Source organism: Seriola dumerili, unplaced genomic scaffold (assembly GCF_002260705.1).
Source record: "Seriola dumerili isolate Sdu_G_001 unplaced genomic scaffold, Sdu_1.0 BDQW01000187.1, whole genome shotgun sequence".
Classification (NCBI taxonomy): domain Eukaryota; kingdom Metazoa; phylum Chordata; class Actinopteri; order Carangiformes; family Carangidae; genus Seriola; species Seriola dumerili.
The window spans coordinates 941,085-962,605 of NW_019174442.1; the positions used below are offsets into that span (position 1 = coordinate 941,085).

The 21,521-nt window shown below is 39.7% G+C and overlaps 1 protein-coding gene across 2 annotated transcripts; it reads right to left on the reverse strand.

Moving 5' to 3' along the window:
* Nucleotides 1-208: 208 nt before the first annotated feature.
* LOC111227397 (pantothenate kinase 1-like) lies at nt 209-21,054 on the reverse strand. 2 transcript variants are annotated; one of them, XM_022752845.1, is made up of 8 exons: nt 20,229-21,054; nt 8,370-8,516; nt 7,844-8,049; nt 6,968-7,221; nt 3,950-4,126; nt 2,877-3,000; nt 863-988; nt 209-685 (listed from the first exon to the last, which is right to left on the reverse strand). In XM_022752845.1, the coding sequence occupies exons 1-8, from the start codon at nt 20,509-20,511 to the stop codon at nt 626-628; spliced, it is 1,377 nt and encodes a 458-aa protein (XP_022608566.1). In that variant the 5' UTR covers nt 20,512-21,054; the 3' UTR covers nt 209-625. The 2 variants fall into 2 exon arrangements, with proteins under 2 accessions (XP_022608566.1, XP_022608567.1); XM_022752846.1 differs by lacking the exon at nt 20,229-21,054 and adding an exon at nt 19,467-19,669.
* Nucleotides 21,055-21,521: the final 467 nt, after the last annotated feature.

The following is a 21,521-nucleotide window of genomic DNA, read 5'->3' on the forward strand; positions in this document are numbered from 1 at the left end:
TCGTGGAAGAGGAATTTCTGTGAGTCCTCTGTGGTAAAAATGCCCAATTACTCATTCAAGAGTAGCTTAATTTCTGTGCAGACGTCGTATCTTAAAGAACTGTTGCACAAATAGTCACCCGGGGCACCACAGCTTCTGGGGCGTAATGCTACAGTAGCTATTCACACAAACACACACACACACACACACACACACACACACACACACACACACACACACACACACACACACACACACACACACACACAGTAACAAAAAACACTAAAATACTCTGTCTCTGTGCTTCCTGACACAAGACTGATGACAGGAACCAACAGAGCTGATTACAGGAAACCATAAATTAAAGATTACAATATTAAAACCTCTATGATAGGGGGACTCTGTTTGGGAAATTTAGGAGATGGATATTAGAGGTTATCATTATTTACAAGTGTTAAATTATTAAAATGGCTTTTCTCAGTTTCTGTGTCTCTCTCTTAGTGTTCCTTTCTCGGCCTCTATGAACGGGACCTTTCAGCAGCGTCAAAAGTTGATGACGTCACAGCATCGAGAGTTGATGACATCACAGCGTCCAGGGAAAGATGACATCGACTTGTCGAGGGTTGATGATGTCACACAGTTTCCTTCATGGGTCCTCTGTTGTCTTGAGAAGCTCCATCAGCGCCCCCACAGCTCCAAAATAACCCTGAAGCAGAGGGAAACACACCAATACACTTTTTACACACACACACATCATGGCATTTAACTGAAGTGAGATGTGTTTACAGCCAAACAGTGCTGGTGGTTTCTGAAAGAGAATATGACTTTTTTTTCCTAGTTGCTACCCGGGATTACATTTACTGTGTATTTGTCAAGTGTTCACCTCATGTTCCAGGAAGAGGGCTCTTAATTGTCCTTTAGACCAAAAGTCCATGGCATAGGCCAGCAGCTTTGTGGACACTGTGTTGATACGAAGGAAGTTCCCCACGAACACCACACGCTCGATTTTCTGATGAGAAGAGAGCCGTGAAAAAAGTCAGAGAAACAAAGTCCCGATATGTGTGGAAAACCACATCAATAACAATAATATACATCCTTATTTGAAAATATGAAAGGCCAGGGTGCCTCAGTGGACTCGGGGTTAAGATGCTGACCATGGATCAAAACACCTCATTCCTCTCAACTCTCAGATATCGCCTCTAATAAAGGCACTGAAAAAATGACAATTAAGTGCTATAAAATGTCTGTCTTCAGAAGGTTTTGTTGTGTCAAACCAACAAACCCAACCAAAACCAGAAGACTGAGTCGACTAATCAGTTAATCAAATAAAAACCTCCCAGGAACATTATAAACTGTCCTTAAGAAGATAAAAATGTAAAATTGATAAAAAACAAAACAAAAAAAAAGAAAAAAAAACTAAAACTGGAGGTCATGTCAAATTTCATAAATTAATTTTTTAAATGTGAAACAGATCAGAAACTGTGTGAAGGATGCAACGCCAATACCACACCACACGGTGGTGCCAGAGAGCTGACAAACTGGTTACCAATACTGTAAAATGAGAAAGACAGTGCAACAGTGGGAGATTAACCATTGCACCTTCATACTTAATTCTTTCACCTCCAGTTTGACATTGACTGTGTGAAAAAACAACGTATTAAAAGAGTAATCTCTGCATGTTTATTAGTGGATTATGTTACTCTTATATTTGGCAAAGGCCCTGCAAAATTACAAGAAACTGCCACAGTGGTTTGTGAATTTTGGGGAATTACAAATAGATAATCCACTGTCATCAGTTTTATAAAATAGTTTAAAATAAAATAAGATGTCTAGAAGATGACTGACTTAATGGAGGCCAGAGGAAAACATTTGTTGATTTGCTGTTGATGCTCAGCGATGTCTAATTAGTACTTAAAAGGTTTAAATATACGTCAGTTTCGTTGCCAAAGAGCAGGTACGATGTGTCACTTTATCTTCAAAATTTTCAGCTCTCACAGGAAAACCTTAGTATCTACATTTTAACCCTGAAACAATTAAAGGGCAGCATGTTCTTATAATCAATATTTAAGATAATTCAAATCAAAACAGAAGCTATTGGTTAATTGGTTCCATATAGAAAAAGTCCCCTAGTTTGTGGACTTGCGCGCGTGTCCTCGCTGCACGTCTGTGTGCAGTGATAGCCCTGTACAATGCTGCTTGATCGCCATGCCACAAGGCAACACTGTAAAGAAGCTCACAGCACACAGAAAGACTCCAGGCTGATCCCTCCCTCCAGAAAATAACACGTTTGACTTTGACTGGTTGTCCTGATTTAACAGTTTTTCATTTAACTGTGTACTCGTTTATTTCAGTCATTAAACTATCAGAAACCATTAAAATATTCAAATCAACAGCTTCTGATTGTTTGTTTTGTTTTTTATGATGCACTCGCTGATTTCACTGTGGTGCCAATTAGAACTCACAATCCCCAAATTGCCTTCCGGCTCACTGTTGATTATGTGAAACTCATCGCAATTCACAGCTGAATATGAGGGAGATCATTTTGGTGGCGCTATAACAAAGTGTGTGTGTTTTACTTTTATGTTGTTAGTCATGGTGAGTGGCTAGAAAAGCTGTGAATTAAGTGTGTGTGTGTTTGTGTATGTGCGTATGCTACTGACAGAAGGTGTGTCTATCCATATTATTAGTCATGCTGACAAGCTAATCTCTCGTCAGTGTGTTTGTGTGTGTGTGTGTGTGTGTGCTAATGGATCATATTGTGGAGACACAATAACTGTTCATGTGTTTGTGTGTAATTATCAAATAAACCATATATGCCTGTTATGGATTGCATGTTATGAAATGATCCTGTGCGTGCGTGTGTGTGTGTATGTGTGTGTGTGTGTGTGTGTGTGTACCTCATTAACAGCACACATCCGTGCTATGGATCCTATATTATTAGTGATGGTGACCAGCGTGGCCCTGGCCAGGTCTTCCTTACTGATGCTGTCTCTCTTGTCTTTGCTCATCATGTGACCAAAACTGTAAAACAGACAGAGAGTCATTCTACATGTGAACATTACAAAAACACACACATGCGCGCGTGCAGACAAAACAGACAAAAACTAACAGGCACAAAGAACAAGCAAACAAGGGTTGTTATGTATGTGTGTGTGTATGTATGTGTGTGTGTGTGTGTGTGTGTGTGCATTTTGTTTCAGTAAAAGACAGAATGGAACACCATAGCAGGAAACAGTGATAATAATCTGATGACCGTGATAAAATCTGTTTTTCTCTTTGCTTTATGGATCAACCTTTGGACACAAAGCTGCAGGTTTACTGTATACATGCTAAACCCAGATTAGCAAGTACAGGTCTGAGTAAGAGTTAGCGTGTGTGTGCTGTACCTAACGCCTATTATGGCCACTCAAAGCTATTATTTCAAACACCACTTGCTGGTATGTGTCTTTCATATTTCTATTATTATGTGCATGAAAACATTCATGCAGAGCATCTCCACACAAATTAAACCCTGTTAAATCATTTTGGATGATTCATGTTCTCACCATTATGTCGTGTGAGCAATTCTCTAATTAATGTGAACAAATAACGTACTTAATGCTGATTCAACAAGTTTCAAGCTGATTTCATCCACTGCAGGTAATTAGTTTAATAATCTGCATCAAATTTACTTAATTAGCTTGATGTTTTGTTGAGTAAAAATCAATGTAGGTTTACCCATCTTTTGATGAGGCACAGTGAATAGAGATCTGTTTGGGATTTTCTACATCTACATGAACAAGACTCAGGTTTTACTGTCTATGATGATCATCTCTCACATGAAAACATCAGATTTCCACAGTCAGAGAATTAAAAATTGTGTGTCTTGATCAGTTCAGTGATATAACATCCTAATGCACTGCAGAGCATCCCCTGATTGGCTCCTGACAGGAGGGTGGACCTTCAGGGGACACACCCTCGTCAGACTCACCTAGATGCGACAGCAGAGCCCTGCAGGCCAAAGCGCTCGTAGTCTCCGCCGTAGATGTCTTTCACCAGTTTGTCCACGTTGGTGGAGTCTCCCTTGCTGGCCATTTCCAGCGCCTCCTCGAACGTCTCACAGCCCGTCAGCAGACAGCAAAGGCCCAGGAACGTACCTCCTCCCAGACTGAAAGAAAGAGAGACAGAGGATAAAGACGGATTAGATAACATGATGGAGACCACTGAAAGTGAAAAATCAAATAGAAAACGGGCAAGAGCAGTGAGGGAAAGTGGTCTGGGAAGAGAGAAAGAGAAAAGAGGGCCGAGAAGAAGAACGGGAAGAAGAGGAGGTGGGGAAGAAGGGAATAAATGGCGAAAGAAACAAACGCCTGTGATAATCTACTTTTATCCTCAACTCTAAAATTTCTCACACCACCATTCAAGACTCACAGGTATTCAGTTTAGGCAAAACACACTTTGAATGTAAAGTGAGATGTAAATAAACTAGAAAATAGATATCTGGGTGGTGGAGGAGTAACGGAGGAGAAATAGATGGAATCTGAATCTTTTTCTCTTGGAACCAATTTTGAAAAAAATGGGGGTCGTCTTATATTTGAAGATGAGACAATTATGTCTTTACAACATCAGATGAATGGAGAGAGTATGAGTGTAATGACAGTTTTCTACTGAGAGTGTTGCATTATGGGTTTTTTGTAGCCTTAATGTTGCTAGGCTAGCAAGTGTTTTCAATCTGTTCATAATGAGTCTTTCAGAGTTAGTCTGAAGGTTGTTGTAAAGTTTGTTGCCCCAGACGTGACTCATTTCATCATGGATTTATTCATTCATGACGAAATGAGTTTCATTTCATTTTGTCTTCCCAGCATTTCACAGTAACTGTGTCAAACAGCCAAGAATTATGTCTGTCACAGATGATGAGCACAAAAAGACTGAAGCCTGGACAAAGTTAATGTCAGAGAAAATGATTCTGACCACTTCAACAGTCTGACAGGAGAGTGTGAGTTTGTGACTGATGGACAAGATGCACTCTCTCTCTCTCTCTCTCTCTCTCTCTCTCTGTCTCTCTCTGTCTGTCTGTCTCTGTCTCTCTCTCTCTCTGATGTCATGGTGAGCAGCCACAATGAGACGCACTTGGCATTTACAGTATGAGGAAGTAACAAATAGCAGGTGTTGTACTGGCACCACTTACAGACGTGGCTGAAAGTGTTGCACCTGCACTCAAAAAAGAAAAGAAACCCCAAGCTGAAACGGACAGAAGTAATTATCCTCCACTATTCTCTAGTCCATATTTAGCGCGACAAACATGTAGCTTTTGTTTTTCGCTGTGACATATTACTTAAAAATGGACAAAAAATATTGACCTTTTGAGGCAATCACTGCAAACAAGTGCTTTTTCTTGCATTTTTACATCTCTCAGTAGTTAGTCCCACCCTTCTTGAACAAACTCCTCCCATTCTCTCAGGTTTGCTGGGTAGAGTTTCGGTTCTTTCCGTAGATGTTCAGTTGGATTAAGATCAGGACTCATAGTGGGCCACTTAAGAACAGTCAAATGTTTTCTTCTCATCCAGTCTTGGCTGCTTTTCGATGTTTTGGGTCATTATGCTGTTGGAGAAGCAGTGACCTGCGGCTGAGACAGAGCTCTCTATCATTGGGCAGTGGGTTATGAACGCTTTGATAATCTTAGCCAAACAACCTCATAACATAACTGAGCCTCCACCATGTTTCACAGTGGGGAGGCAGTAAAAGCCTCATTTTCTCTTCTGTGAACAAAATGCGACATATGGTGCAACTCGATACTTGTATCTTCATCTTGGAGGTCAACTTGTTTCTGTTTTGAAGTTTTTCCACCATTTGAACTGTCCCTCTGTTCAATTTTCCCCTTGTGCCAACGTCCAGGAAAGTTTCCCTTATTAGCAGCTGTGGTCACATGAGCATCAAGCTGCTTGGAGATGGTCGTGTAGCTTTCACCTCGACCATGTGTGGTCACACACACACACACACACACACACACACACACGACGACCACACCACGAACTGCGATTGGTGACTGGTTCTCCTCATCAGGTCTGGGTGAGACCTTCTTTTCAGCTGTTTTCAAGACTTCTCTATCTAATCACCATCTGGCTCTACTATTACGTAAGTACTAAGGTACACAAGGTGATAATAGATAAAGGATGACTGGAATGCAAACAATTGGTTCTGTCTTAACTTGCAGATCTACTGATGCTATAAAAAGCATTTCGCCTTCAGCCTTCACCTTTTGCACATATTCACTCATGCAAAACAACATAATGATCAATACCCATTGATTTGGGGCTTAAGTCTAATCTTTCTATTGTTTCTCAGTTTTCAACTCACTTGGGCCCAATTGAAAACATTCTGCAAACTATGTCTGGGAAAAGGCTGCTTCCACCCATCACATGCTACTCTGACTTTTGTTTATTCTCAGTAATTTAACTGCTACCTAATTAATGAACTAAATCACATATTGAAGATCAATGAACCTTCACTTAATATTAAGAGAACTTCTTTCAGTTTTTTTCAGCATATATCACATATATTGTACATTTGTATATTTTATGTATATATATATATATATATATATATTGTATATTACAAAACATGAGATATTTTGCTACTGAAATCTCATGATGTTGTGATATGAAATTTGATGCTCTCCTAGGGAAGCATCACAATAAGCCTCTGGCTTTTTGGCTCCTCCTGCATATCTCTTGTGATTGCATGAATATTACTTTGTGTTTTAACTTGCCATAATTTTTCATCTTATTTTTTGTATTTTATCTTCTTTTTAATATTTTGCAAATAAACAAACAAACAAAACACTTTCAGTTTCTTCTTTCACTCCATTCCAGATCACTGCGGCTTGACAGAGGAATCTCTACCAAAACCAAAGTTCCTGTGGTTCTGTTGCTGGCATGTTGAGCAAGCGTGTGTATGTACATAAGTATGCGTGTGTGCGTGCGTGCATATAGGTGTCTATCCACCTCACCTGGTCCCAGTCACCCGTTTGTAATTGTTCTCTGAGTACACGGCCAGTATGGAGACCCCAGAGCCGATGTTGACCAGCAGCATGGGGAAGGGGTTGTCCAGGGTGCAGGGCTTCTTCACGCAGCTCTGGGTGTCTGACGGGTTCTGGAAGTAGTAGCCCTCTGGGTGTCCGTTGAAGCTCACCCGGTCGACGAACAGTAGGCCACGGATCAGGCAGTCCAGCTCGTCCAGCTTCAGCAGCTCCAGGTCGGCCATCTGCAGCACAAATGGAGGAGGGTAAAATAGTGAGAGGTCACTGTTTTAGCTGCTTAACACTATAAACTAAATGTTTATCACATTCCTCGGAAGCATCGTTGAATTTATGAAGCTCAAATTATTTTAAAACACTCCAAGAAATGTGCACAAACTGAACTTAGTTTAGTTCAGTTCATGCTGCGGGGCACAGAGAAGTTCACTGATCCTACTGCACTACAGACAGGGTCAACGAACTCAAGTAAACAGACCATGACGTCAAATGCACTCACCTGAGCAAAGAAATGCAGATACATACGGATAACCTCAATCAACTGCAAAATCACAGAGGCAGGCAGAAATCTCTGCTCAGATCAGATTATAACTGGTCAGGTCAACATGGCCAGGTTGGCATGCTGGGTAACTCATGATTATTTCCATTTTGATTTAATCCTCCATTTATTTTCTCAGTGGAAAAGCCAGTTACAGTTGCGATTTAAATTTCTTGTTTTATCTGACGAAAAGTCCAAAACTCAAACGTATTCAAATTAATACAAAGTAAAGGAAACAAATTCTCCCATTTGAGAAGCTGGGACTGTTAAATCACTTAACACTAATCAGACGTTTTCTCCCGCCGTACACTCACCGTTCGGAAGTCGTTCTCGAACTTGTACGCCCCGCCCCCGGTGGCGCAGAGGGTCGTGTGCAGGCTGGAGAAGTTCTTGTCGCGTCCCATCTGAATGAAACGGGGCATGGCCTGTGTTGGGAAGCGGATGAAGTGCAGGTTCCCCGTCCTGCCGCACATGGTCAGGTTCCTCAGTTCCAGGTGGACGTCACGGACGCCTGTTTTACCTGAGGGTGGGAGGAACGATTATTACCATGTTGATTCTGGAACTAAAAACAAACTTTACTAAAAGCTGTGGCCCATTGTAAAAATGTGAATGATCTGTTCTCTATTAAGACTGAACTTGACGTCGAGAACAAAACTCCTTATCAATCTTATGTAATACATCAGTGACACAGTGCGAAATATAACCTGGTATCTTCTCGTAAAGTGTCCTTGACCTGACTTTTCCTTTCTTAGATACACAAACAAATTAGCAGGTGCAAATATACGTGTGTGTGTGTGTGTGTGTGTGTGTGTGTGTGTCTGTGTGTGTGGATAGACGTACCGTAGGCCACATTTGAGGTGAGGTAGCGACGGATGGACTTGAGATTTTCCACTTCCTCCTGCTCTTCCTCTGCAGTTATATCGACTGGCTCAAAGTACACCAGCTTCACCAAGGTGCCACCGATGTCCATACCAAACCAGGGGAAGGCTGAGGACGAGACAGAAAGGGGTGTAAGGAACTTTTTAACCTTTAGAAACAGGATGATGATGCCTTCAAATGTTTTGTTTTGTCTGACGAACAGGCTTAAACTCACAGATATGAACCTTTTATGGCAGCTTTGTTTGAAAAGATTATTTAAAAAGTTTAATTGTCATTGATTAAATTTCTGTTGACCGACGAACTGGTCTATCCCAATGGGTCAACACATGCCACTCAACCCTCCACTGGGACTGTCATCTCAACCAGGGTTGAACTACTTCATTGATTTAATGAAACTGAAGTTCAAACATTATTTAGCTGACTCCCTCAAAAGACAAAGAATAAAGAAAAGGAAAGGAAAGAATTGGAGAGAAAGAAAAACAGAAAGTGGGCATGTGCAGGCAAGCAGAGAGAGAGAGAGTGGATTTATGGGCCAAGAAGAAAAATAAAACCGAAACAATTTAGCAGTTTTTCAATGTGGAGCTGCAAGAATTAGTCGACCGATCAATTGGTTGATCAACAGAAAAATAATATTTGATAATTGACTAATTGTTTTAAAATGGGGGAAAATGTGTCAAAATTCCTGCAAAAGTCCTTCAAATGCAGCACCTTAAACTGGGATATTATAATGGGTGCTTTTTACCAATTTTTCATAGAAAAACCATTAATTGAGAAAATAGTCTCAGATAAAGCTGATAAATAGAAAATTAAAATTAAAAAACTGCAGCCCCAAACTAGAGTCTCTGCTAACTACAACCAGAGAATAACCTGAGACAAATGTTTGATATGAATGGGTCCAACCTACCTTTTATATGAATGTAAGGCAGCAGTTAATTATTTTCATTATCAATGAAGCTACTCATAATATTTTAGTAGATTATTCAGTTTGACATCAGATATGAGAAAGAAAAGCAGCTTGTCATCACATCTGAGGATCTTGAACCACTGAATATTTGTGATATTTGCTTGAAAAGGGCTAAAAATGATTAACTGATTATCAAAACAGTTGCTGATTCCTTTTCTGTTCATTGACTCATCGATTATTGTTTCTCTCTACATGGATCCGCCGTTTAGAAGCAGTGTTAGTGGAGCACAGAGAAGCCTGGAGAGGAGAATCTGGTCTGGAGAGTTTAGTTGGATAGAACATTGAGTTCAGCACAAAAAAAGAAAAATCTTCCAGCACAAGAGGCTTGGAAAAAAGAAAAAACACCACCACAGCTCAACAAGAGCCACAGTTGCCATGGAAATAGACCCCACCCCCCACCATCATCTCCTCTTCTCTCCTTCTCTCACACACTCTTCTGTCTCATTTTTTCTCTTTCACTTAGCTCGTCCTCTCCATCTCTCAGCCTCCATCACGTTCTCAAACACACCGTCTCTCTCTCTCTCTCTCTCTGTCTCTGTCTGCACCAATTGCATCCTCTCTCCTGTCTGGTTTATTCCCTCTTTCACTACTTATTCTCCTTTCAGGCTCCTTCAATTTCCTATTTTCTTTACCATTTCCCTTTTTTTTTTCTTTCTCATCCTGTCCCGCTCCTCTCCTTCCATCTTTTGCTTGCTTCTTGTCTCTCGATCAATTTAATCCAATTCAAGTAAGATTTACTGGCATCGACGGAAGAGCACTGACGCCGCAAGACGTTTTTAATGCACCACAAAGCAGCTGCTATATTTAACTTAAAGGTGCATCAGCCTTTCTTAGTTTTTCAACTCAATTCAGCAGGCTTTATTTGCACGATAATTTCAGCTGAAACAATTAGCTGATTAGTTGATTTGTCATTTGAAACTATTTCAATAGTAGTTTCACTAATTTTTCAAGCACAAATATTTCTGCTCTTTCATTGTGATGATCTGCTGCTTGTCTCTGTGTTACAACAATGTAAAGAAATATCATTGGGTTTTTGGACTATTATTCAAACAAAACAAGCAATCTGAAGATGTAATCCCAGGCTCTGAGAAATAGTGAGAAATTTGACATTTTGTACATTAAACATTTAATCGAGAGCAGATTACTCAAGAGAGAAAATAATCATTAGTTGCAGCCCTATTGATAAAATAACCAACAACAGATAAGAAATACTAAATGAACGAAGCCATTTTAAGATGATGACAGCAACCCAGGCTTTGTATGACAACCTGTAATTTTGTTTGCCTTGAAAAACAGAACACATAAAAACATATAAAAAAGTCAAAGTAGGAACACTTATTTCCAAAATGGTTGCGAAAGTTAAAAGATGGCGGAGCTGCAACACTCAATCAATTAGCTGATCGACAGAGAGTCAATCTGCAACTATTTAGATAAGAGACATTTCAGGAAAAAAAAAAATCACTAATATTCTCTGATTCTCAAGAGAGAGGATTTGATCCATTTGTTTTTGTAATATATGATAGAAAACTAAACATATTTGTGTTTTGGATCGTTGATCAAATAAATCATCAGCTTGAGCTGTGGGAAATTTATCAAGGATTTTTCACTGTTTTCTGACAAATTTATTAATCGTTTAATTGAGAAAATAATATACTGAACAATTGTTGGAATTATAATAATTGAAAATAATTGTGGGGTACAGCCCTAAAAGAAAGACACACTTCTCTTTGCATTAGCAGTTCAACAAAGTTCTAGTTGAAATCAAAGAGAAGGAAACATTTGAGGATGGTGTGCTCTTTACCTGCGACAGTCCTGGTGAGACAATGAGGTTACTACAGGTCAAGTCAGAGAGGGCCTCTCAGCGTTCTGTGAGTCTTTGAAACATTAATGTTTTATATTTGTTGCATAAGACACTTGACAGAAGCAGCTTCATTCTGACTAGCCAGTGTGTCCATAGTTGAGAACAATAAAAACCCTGTGCAACTGTTTAAGACAAACAAACACGTGATCACTAAAAGATGGCTGTGGAAAGCAGCAACGTTTGACAAAAGAATGTGTTGAATGCAAATATTTGGCGCATGATGACGGGTCAGCACTCAGCAACCAAGACACTGCAAACCACTTCACAATCAAAACAAAGTTAATCATACAGGAAAACCCTCAACTGCTTCTTTTGTTATGAGATGTTAAAAAACGTGGGCTGGAAAATAGGATCTAAAATTCAAATCATTGTAACAATGAATGTGATAACGAGTAATTAGTTGGTACATCAGTACGTGACATTTCCTTTCTCATGCTGACTACCTTTTTATGTTTGTCCCGTCAGTAATAATTACAGACAAAGCAGTGGAAGACTCTGTACTAAGAGATGTTTTAATTATTTGGTAATAACAGCTTTTAATTGAACGTTACAATGCGAGCAAATATAGGTCAGTAAGAGATTCAACAATTATTTTCATTTTCATAAATTAATCTGATAATTATTTTCCTGATTAAACTGATTAATTTTTTATAATGTCAGAAAATACTTTCCCAAAACTCAAGGTGACGTCTTCATGTCTCGTTTTGTCTGATCAATACTCCAAAAATATTAAGTTTACTGTCACATGAGAAAGAAAAACAGCAAGATGTTGAAACTACATGATGGCTGGCATTTTTGCTAGAAGAATCATTTATCAATTAATTTAATATAAATACATTTTCTCTTATTAATTGTTTTCAAATCAGAGATCTTTGGAGATAGCTCTCTTCCTGACTCGTTAAACACTGGTGAAACACTTATCAGCATACCAGAGCTGTCTGCCCGTGACAAGTGACTTTTCAACCAATCCTGGTCCTCTCTGTGCCTTTTCATTGCCCTGTCATGACAATCAGGAGATGTGACTCTTTCACAACAGACTGCTGAAGAGAACAGAATGATTCTGTCTGGCTTATTGAGGCAAAGTCCACTTTCAGATTAGAGCCACCAAATTTGATCTTGGGATATCAGGTCATGGGTGAACCACCTGCAAACGCGTATTTTATGCCTTTTACCAACTTCTCAGGGTGTTAGCAATGAAAGTGTCGACAGAGTTAACTGTTGCTGCTCCAAACAGAGTAAAACAGCATTAAAATCTGTTGATTTTCCTTACTGAGCAGGATAGACATCTAGTGTTTGATGTGAATCATATCATATGTCATATGAAAGTGTTTGTGATGATTAAGAACAGCGAGTGTGTGACAGCCTCTTGTCTATTAAACTACTGGGGCCTGAGGATTTACACTGTAATCTGCATCAACACCTAATGTAATAATCTAATACATTATTCCTGCCAGAAATAGCTCAATTTTGGAGGGGAATTGTGTGATAGTCTGTGATGGTGTTGTATTGAAATGCACATGTTGGCCATGTGACTTTTGTGCACATGGCTATTGAAACATCTGCTACCTAGTAGTAACTGAAACCACCACCATCACCGCTGCTCCTGTTACCTGCTCATAACCTGCTGCTGCTCTACTACAGTGGTCAGTGTTTGGTCACTTCCAGCAGGAGTCACCTATCACCTCCTTTATTGTTTGGTTGACTTTTTGTCATTGTCCCCTTTTACCTACTGACCTGCTCTGATGTCTGTAAACATGAACTGAGACGCACTGATTTTGCTTTTGAAAAAGGTCAAAAAGCTGGCTCGTGTGTTTTTTTTTTTTGTTACAAGCAGAACATTAAAAATAGATTTGTGGTGTGTTTTTATGCTGTGCACAATTTCAACTAATCTCATTACATTTTTTCCACTTGTGACAACATTGCTCTAAGACTCATTACTCAACCCACCTACTGGACAAACCGGGAGCTAGATAATGATTGCTCTTGTTCTCTCTCTTTTTTTTTAATGTTTCATTACAATGCATGTACACGAGGGAAAACATTTGTTTTCCCACAACAGAATTCTTTACTGAGGTCAGCTGCTTCAGCCTCGAAGCCATCTCTGCCTTTGAAATGATCTTCTCTGATAAAATGGAAGCATAAGCAGGAGTGTTAGAGGCCAGCCAAGGTGCATGACGGCGTCTGCCTCAAGTGACAATCACATTTTCCTCCACAGCCCGAGCCAAAAACACACTCACAACCAGCACATGACATGATCCAAATAAAATCAAACATATATATATAATCATGGCTTGTTGTCTGAAGTAAATGCACAAATAAATATCATACTGATATTTTGAGTTGCTAGGAAAGAGTATTTCGTGCTAATGCTAATGTGGCCTCAAATTTAACCTTTCATATAGTTCACACGTTCAGTTTCCCTTCTTATAATTTAATGTTGTCATAGAGGAAACTCCCACACTGAAACCAGTGCTAATAAGGAAGACAAGTACTCAGTGGGCGAGGAAAACAAATTACACACTTGTGTGACCAAGCTATTCAAAATTTTCAGTAAATCAATGTTGCAACAGTTCTCATTCTAGTGAAGACTATACTTTTCTGTCTTCATTAGAGCTGAAATGATTAGTTGATTAAATAATCGGCAAATGTTTCATCATTTCAGCCATTTTTCAAACAAAAACAGTTGTGAATGCAAAATAATCGATAGTTGCAGCCCTAATCGAACATACACAACTTCTGACCTTTACCACAACCCAAACCGAGTAACTCACTTTTAAAGCCTTGAACATGAACACTTTTGCTTAAGAGCCCTTACAATGCGTCTAAGATGATTTTCAGCAAAGTACAGAATTTAGGTGACAAGGAATAACCAGCAGTTTTGGATGCCTTTCCAGTGCATGTCATGCTTGTAGTGAGTATAAATGTTAAATTACAGCCTGAACATTTCCTTATAGCATTAATGGGTGCTTGTAATTTCGATTTAACAAAAGTGTTCCACTCCACTGATAGCAAGGCAAACAGGTAGATTGCTATGTGAACGTTTCTCTCACTCTTTTAATATTGAGCAACATGTGTGCACAGAAATTAAAATAATGTATGTATTTTTCATTGTGGCATGTCATACTTGAAATATAAGGCAGGATTTTTTTTATTTTTATTTTAAGTTGTGGACACATATTGGAGTTTTTTTTTCTGTGGTAAAATACAGTTGAAGTACAAAGAATGACACCAGTCTTTTTTATGTAACCTGTGTATCTAAGGCCTATTGAATGTATGGAGTAAATTGTCTGTTAAGTCAAGTCAAGTCAATTTTTATTTGTATAACACCAATTCACAACATACGTTATCTCAAGGCACTTTCCAAAATAGAGCAGGTCTAGACCTTCTCTGTGTAATAATATTTACAGAAACCCAATAATTCCCACCAAGAGCAAGCACTGGCTCTGTCATTAGTCTACTTGACATGTATTGGCTCCCATGATCATTCCCTTGTGCAGTGGAAAAACAACAAACGACTCACAACAAAATTAATACATGATGCCAGAGGAAACATTACTGCTTAGCAGTCAGTGATGTCAAGAGATATTGATGCACCGAATGAGGAGACAGGCCAACATTCTTTCTTTCATTCACCCGCTTAAGCCTTGAAAGCTAAATCTACACATACATCTTATACGAAAAAACCCAGGAACTATAATGGAGCAGCGCTTCTGTAATTCCTGTGTAACATTTCTCGATCAAGACATTTCAGTCATGTCATGTCAGCCTCATGGTAAAGCAGCTGAAAAACAGCTGCTCTTACTTTCTTATATTAATAACTGAAAATTCTAAACATCACATGATTATACCTTTTCCTGTGTGTCCTATAGACCTCATCACAGGTGCCCACTTATCCTCAGTTTCTATTTAAAAAGCATATATGTCACAGTCAAAGGTCAGTGTTACAAAGAGCAGGGTTGAGGAGTGATTTGTGTCCATGTAGGTGAAAGGTCTCTGGCCCGACACTCTGCCTTGCCCATGTGGTAGATACAGTATGTAAGTGTGAAAGTGTAGAAAGACTCATAACATTTATTTTTTTCCACCATGCTTACTTTCCAACATGACCTCAGGGATTACCGGCAACAACAAACAATTTCTATTAAATTTCTTATTGCTTAAACTGTGTGTATGTGTGTGTGTGTGTGCACGTGCGTGCGTGTGTGTGTGTGTGTGTGTGAGACTACATTGTGCAGACAGCACAGGACAAAACCAGCACTTGTACAGCATGTTGTATGATAAGAAGAAAATACACCACTGGTCTGGATACAATAACATACACTCATTACTAATCACACATCACTGGAAGTTTTGTCCTGTCACTCTCTTCACTGATTCAGAGTTTCACCATTAATGTCCTCATAGTACTATAACTATCACTACATCCACTGCCACTGCTTTTATGACTACATTGTTTAGTCCTATAATTACTATGGTAGACCTCATACAATTAATTGATTAGTCAATTGACTAAAATTAATCTACAATTGTTTCTATTAAATAATCAAAGTGATTTTTCAAGCAGAGGTATACAAATTATTTCCTTGCTGCTGGTTCCTCATTGTAAGTATTTGCCGTAGTAAACAAATTTAGGGCTCATTGTTTTCATTATTGATTAATCTGCCAATTATTTTCATAATTAATCCATAAATCATCAACCTTTTTTTGTCCGATGAACAGTAGAAAATCCAATTTGCAGCTATGTAAAATAAAGAAGAGTAGCACAGAATTTTTTTGACATTTCTGTTTGAAAAATGATCAATTCATTATCAATATGGCTGGCAATTCATTTTCTGACTAATTGACAGATTGTCTATCTTGCAGATCACTGAGCAGATGACTGACAAATGACACTTTTATATCTGGGAAAAAAAGAAATGCTAAACATGTAGGTTTCTGCACAGTTTCAGACAGAAGGAAGAGTTTCTGTTGGTTTTCGGGTGTGCCATGGAGTGAACAATTCCCATCATCTTGATTTACATTATCCTTAATACTCCCCCCATTCCCCTCCCTCCTGAAATCACCTACACCCTTACTGAAACTTGTTAGCACGTGATCCATCTGCAATAGACAATGGTGGAACATTGACTTGACCTGTGGAAGACCTTTCTGACAAACCTATACCTTTTAATGGGAGTTACTCTGTTACTGAATTAACACACAAACTCAGGCTGTTACTGTTCACCAAAACCCGCTGAAAACTGGCTGACCCATAGCCCTCAGTTAAAGGTTCTACTACTAAGAAACATCCAGGTGGTGTCAGTTGGGAATGTTTTCATTTCCCAGATGCTGATATAACCACCATGTACTAGCAGTTAAACCCTAGTCTCAACACTAAGCAATTTCTCTCCATTGAGATTCCTTGGAAAGTATGTTTTTTTCCATGACTTCCTACATCATATGTCCGTTATCTCGGAAAAAATGCTAATTTCTCTGTAACTCCCTCAAAACACTTAATCACACAATATTGTTCAAGTCAAAATTCCTCGAAAACTGATACCAATTATAACAGGTTGTGCCTCAATCTGACCATTCTGCACGTCCGGATTTCTTGAAAAGCTTGCAAATGAAACACTGCTGATACTGTATGTGAAACTTCAACATTCATCTATAGTTACAAATTACAATTCCATGTGATAATAATATAGGCTACTAATACTGCTGAGCTTCCTGTTTTTATTTTAAGGTGACCCCACACAGCAGATGTGACAGTGCAATGTACGTCGCTCAAAGCCATGTGTCTCACTGACACATGGACACAGCAGTCTACAACGCCTGTTCAGGACAGAAGAAACAACAGAGAGAAAGGTGAAGGGTAAGTTATAAAAGTTTCATCCTCTTTCTTCCACTGTTATCATTGTAATGACTTCCCAACGCTGGGATGTCAAGCCCACCTTGATTGCTCACCCACCTATTCTGCCCACTACTGACCACGCCCATAAGATCACATACAGGGTGATTTAAACAGTATATGCCAAAATGTCCACAAAACTGTTTTGGGCAAATTAAGGTATGATACAAAGAATAGAAATACACACACTAATAATTTACAATATGTGCTGTGCATTAGGCATAAAATAAAGCGCACTTCAGCAACAGATGAAGAGCTAAATTCATTTAGTACAGACATCTAGACATCTACAAATACAACCAGATTTTGGAAATTATAATTGCTGGTACGTTTGCACATTTCACTTTGTGTTGAAACGCTGCATATTTCTCCAAATTGCCTCATACACAAATTAGATATGAAGTATAAAAAGAAACTTCAACCCTGTCACACAAGTGATGGAGCTGGAGAATAAGCCTGCTGGTTAAAATAAAAGCAATTCTGTTCCAGGAGAGAGTCAGTGAAATTGCTGCCAAGTTACTTCTGGTGTAAACAAGAGGAATTGCTGGCAGCGCTACCCAAAAGTAACCCCGATCCAAAACCACCTCAATCCCTGAGTAGAGAAAAGTCTGGGGACAAAAGTGAAAAATCACATCCCCGAGGGGAATACATTCCACGGCTGGCCCTCAGTGAGGAAAAGCTTAGAGGGTTATCTGGGTTTATCAGAACGGCTGGCCTCCATCCAAGGATAACTCAGCCATAAAGCATAGGAGCTCTGACCGGACATTTCAAAGTTTACTGATGAGATGTCCCTTAATTACTTCATCTGGGCCAGCTCTCACACTACTATTCATCACTGAAAACCACAGAAAAGATTCATTGCATTATCCAGCAGTCAGTCAGTTCATTGCAACATCACACTTCTCCAGTAACTTATCTACCCATATTCACAAGACCATATGATGCAAGATGAGAAGAATGTCAAGTTTGTGTATGGTGGAGTTTTCTCATGAGGATTTTCCTGTTTTATGGCTGCTTTGTTTTAACCTTTCATCATATCAGTACAAGAAATATCTCATCCCACTGACAGATACACAATCCGGACTACATACTGTATATTTACAGTGGTGCCTAATAAACTGTCAACATTTCTTGAATGTGGTGATTTGGTTTTATCTAAACAGTAACTACACATCTTTCATATTCCAGGGGAGAGGTGACAGCCGGTGCTTACGTTAACACTGAATAGATGTCCGCAGATTTCCATATTGTGTTATAATCTACAACAAGTTACAAATTTCTATGAATCAATCAATCAAGGACGCAAAAACAGAAATGGTCCTGTGTGGTGCCTGAACACGAGTAATTGTGAAAACACATACAGTGTCGCATTATTGGAAAAGAAAACTAAACACTTAATTTACTAAAATCAAAACCTGTTAAGACATGACAGCAAGCGAAAGCTGTAGTTAACTGGTCTTGCACAGGTATAACCTGTCAGACCCAAAGTCTAAGATGGAGGTAAACAAATAGTTAAATTAGAGGGGATGTAGCCTAAAGCGGAGACTCCTTAAAAATGCAATAAATATTGTAAAACCTTGTAGATGGAGCCTCAATATAAGTGAATAACTGCATCGTGAATCAGTAAAATGCTTCTGACTACTGTATACATTGGTGATAAGCAGTAATTGATATAACAGTAAATACCGCAACTTTATCACAGTAATGGTGTTGCAATATTTACTTAAGCATCCCTGGTCATACAGTAAAAGGTCTAATTTGATGCACATCCTGTTGTGTCAAATGGTTTCTGAATAAAATCAAAATAAAATCTTATAGTTTTTAACATTTCTATGATAGCAGAAACCAAAACTGATGCCCCACCCTTTCACCCTTACACAATTACATTTAGATATAAAGAATGCTGACTGGCTGACTAAGCAGCGAGGCTTCTAAACTTACAGCACTTATCTCTGCAAAATGAGAACAAATTTCACCATGACAGCCGCACTCAGGCACAACAAATCATGGGGCTTTGACTTAAAAGGAGCTGTGAGGAATCTTGGTTAGTCAGTGGCAATTCCCTGCAATGGAAAACAATCAGCTGTCTGCAAAAGAATGACTTTAAAGAGCACGTACTGAGAAAGTCCAGTCTGTTGTGTTTCTTTGTTGAAGTCAACAATCTTTGCCTTTTTATCATGTTTTAAATGTGCAACAGTCTGACTGACGCATTAATTTATGAAGATAATGAATTTAGGAAAATAAGAGATTTGTTTTCATAGCATTTGAAGAGATTTAAATGTTTTGTTACATGATTTGTACCTAGGTCTTCTCATTACAATGAAACACAAACCAACTGAGACTTACCGGGCTTCTTTTCACTTATAAGCTTCATAGTTGAGGCAAAATATCAGCTCACTGGTACATACAAAACAAAAATATAAATCTAAAAAAAATGATATTAAACAAGCTTGCCAGAGAAGAGTTAAGCAGGGCTCAGTCAGTCTCAGACTTCACACAACGAAGACAACGACACTTTCACTACATTCTGCGCTAAAACGGGAAAGTTTTCCTGGATGATCTTTACTCACATCATCCGAAACACTCGGTAAATAAGGGGGCGGGGTGCCGACCCATTCACCCTGCCTTCTGAAGACAAGAGGCGGGTGTTGGTTGGCTGAGGCAAGCCAAGCCCACTTATCAGGAGCTTTTTCACCACCGGGAACCGACCAATCACACCGCACCAAATGGAACCTGAGGGTTCATAAAAACAAAAGGGGGTCTCCCTGACGACGGCAGGCTTGTAGATTGGACTGAGCAGCTAGAGAGTCATGACACCTAATCTTAAAAAAAAAAAAAAAAAAAAAAAAAAAAAAAGACAAGATTGTGACCTAAAACACAAATTAACAACCGAACAATAAGAGCAATGAATATAAAGGCAGTGAAAGCAGAACGCAAGCTGAGTGTCAGAGGTTGTTCTCTTGTTGCACCACGGCGGGGTTGTGCAAACCCCGGCTGAGCAGTATTGCACAGTGGAGGGTTACAGTCACCCGGTTTCACACAAACAGCACATCATCATGTCAGACCATGTGTGCAATTCAATGACAGCAGAAGCAGGTTGACACTTACGGGGTCTGTTCCGTCTCACCGACTCCGTCCTCCTCCGCAGCCTGCACCTCTTGGCTGGGGACCCGTTGCACTCTGCATCGTCGCTGCGGTGCAGATGATGCATGTTCTCAAACGTGCTGCTGCAGTTGGGTCCGGTGCTCGAGCCGAACGCATTGCCGCTGCAGCAACTGCCATTAGCAGCCACAACGACGTGGCCGTGAAACCCCCTCTGGCTCTGCCCGTTGTTGACATGAAAGGGTCCCGACGCTCCTTTCTTGTCCATCATTGACTTTGCTTTATCCATGGCAGCAGCTAGCCTAGCCTAGCCTAGCTTAGCTTAGCATCTGCGGGAAACAAAATGTACAAGCCCGGCCGCTAGCAATGACAAACCGGGCTGCTGTAGCTTAGCTAGCTAATGTTAGCCACTTGCAAGCTAGTGAGACAGCCGAGCGATTAGCTAACGCTACTCTTTCCCGTGATATGACGTGATTTTACCGTAAAAATGTCTACCTAAAATTCAACATCCATTCTTGCTTTAATGTAGTGTAAAATAAAAACGCGAGCAGCGCTAAAATACAGTGTTTCCTTTGAGGTCACTCGCGGTCATTTCCCTACATTGAGATCCTGGCAGGCGCAGCAGCAGCAGCCGGTGTTTGTATGTGTGTGTATGTGTGTGTGTGCGGACTGCTACGTCACTCCACCTCCTCCAACCGAGGCCCGAACCCGTTCACCTCCTCCGACCGGTTTTCTCTCCCCTCTGCGGTAAAATGACACTGTAATTCAACACTCGAACACAAAGGAACGCAAGAAAGGACTCGTCCTGTGTTGCCTGCTGTACAGTGATGGGCTGCGGCAGCTCCCCGCTGGAATATTAAGCAAAGTCCGACACACGCACACACACACACGGTACCAGTCCGTGCAGCTGTGGGCGCTTTATTTATAAGCGTCGCTGTCCGCTGTCATCCTCATTCCCCGCAGTCCTCTCCACGCGTGATGTGCACACAAAGCTGCCTGTCAATATTATCTGTCATGGTAATAAACCGGAGTAACCCTGTTGTTGCATGCAAAAGCAAGGCAAATTATACAAATGTGTTTCTTTTAGCAATAGGCTCTGATAAGAAGTCTTGTCGTAACATTTTAAATTGTCAGATCTGATTTGTATATATGTTTAGTTGTGTGGCACAATAAAAGGCAATGACATTGCAAAGAATCCGCTCTATTTAACAGGTATAGTCGTAATGAGATTAACATTTATTTGAAGAGAGACCTGATATCAAACAGAGCATTGAATAGCAAACTCAAATCAGGCAAGAT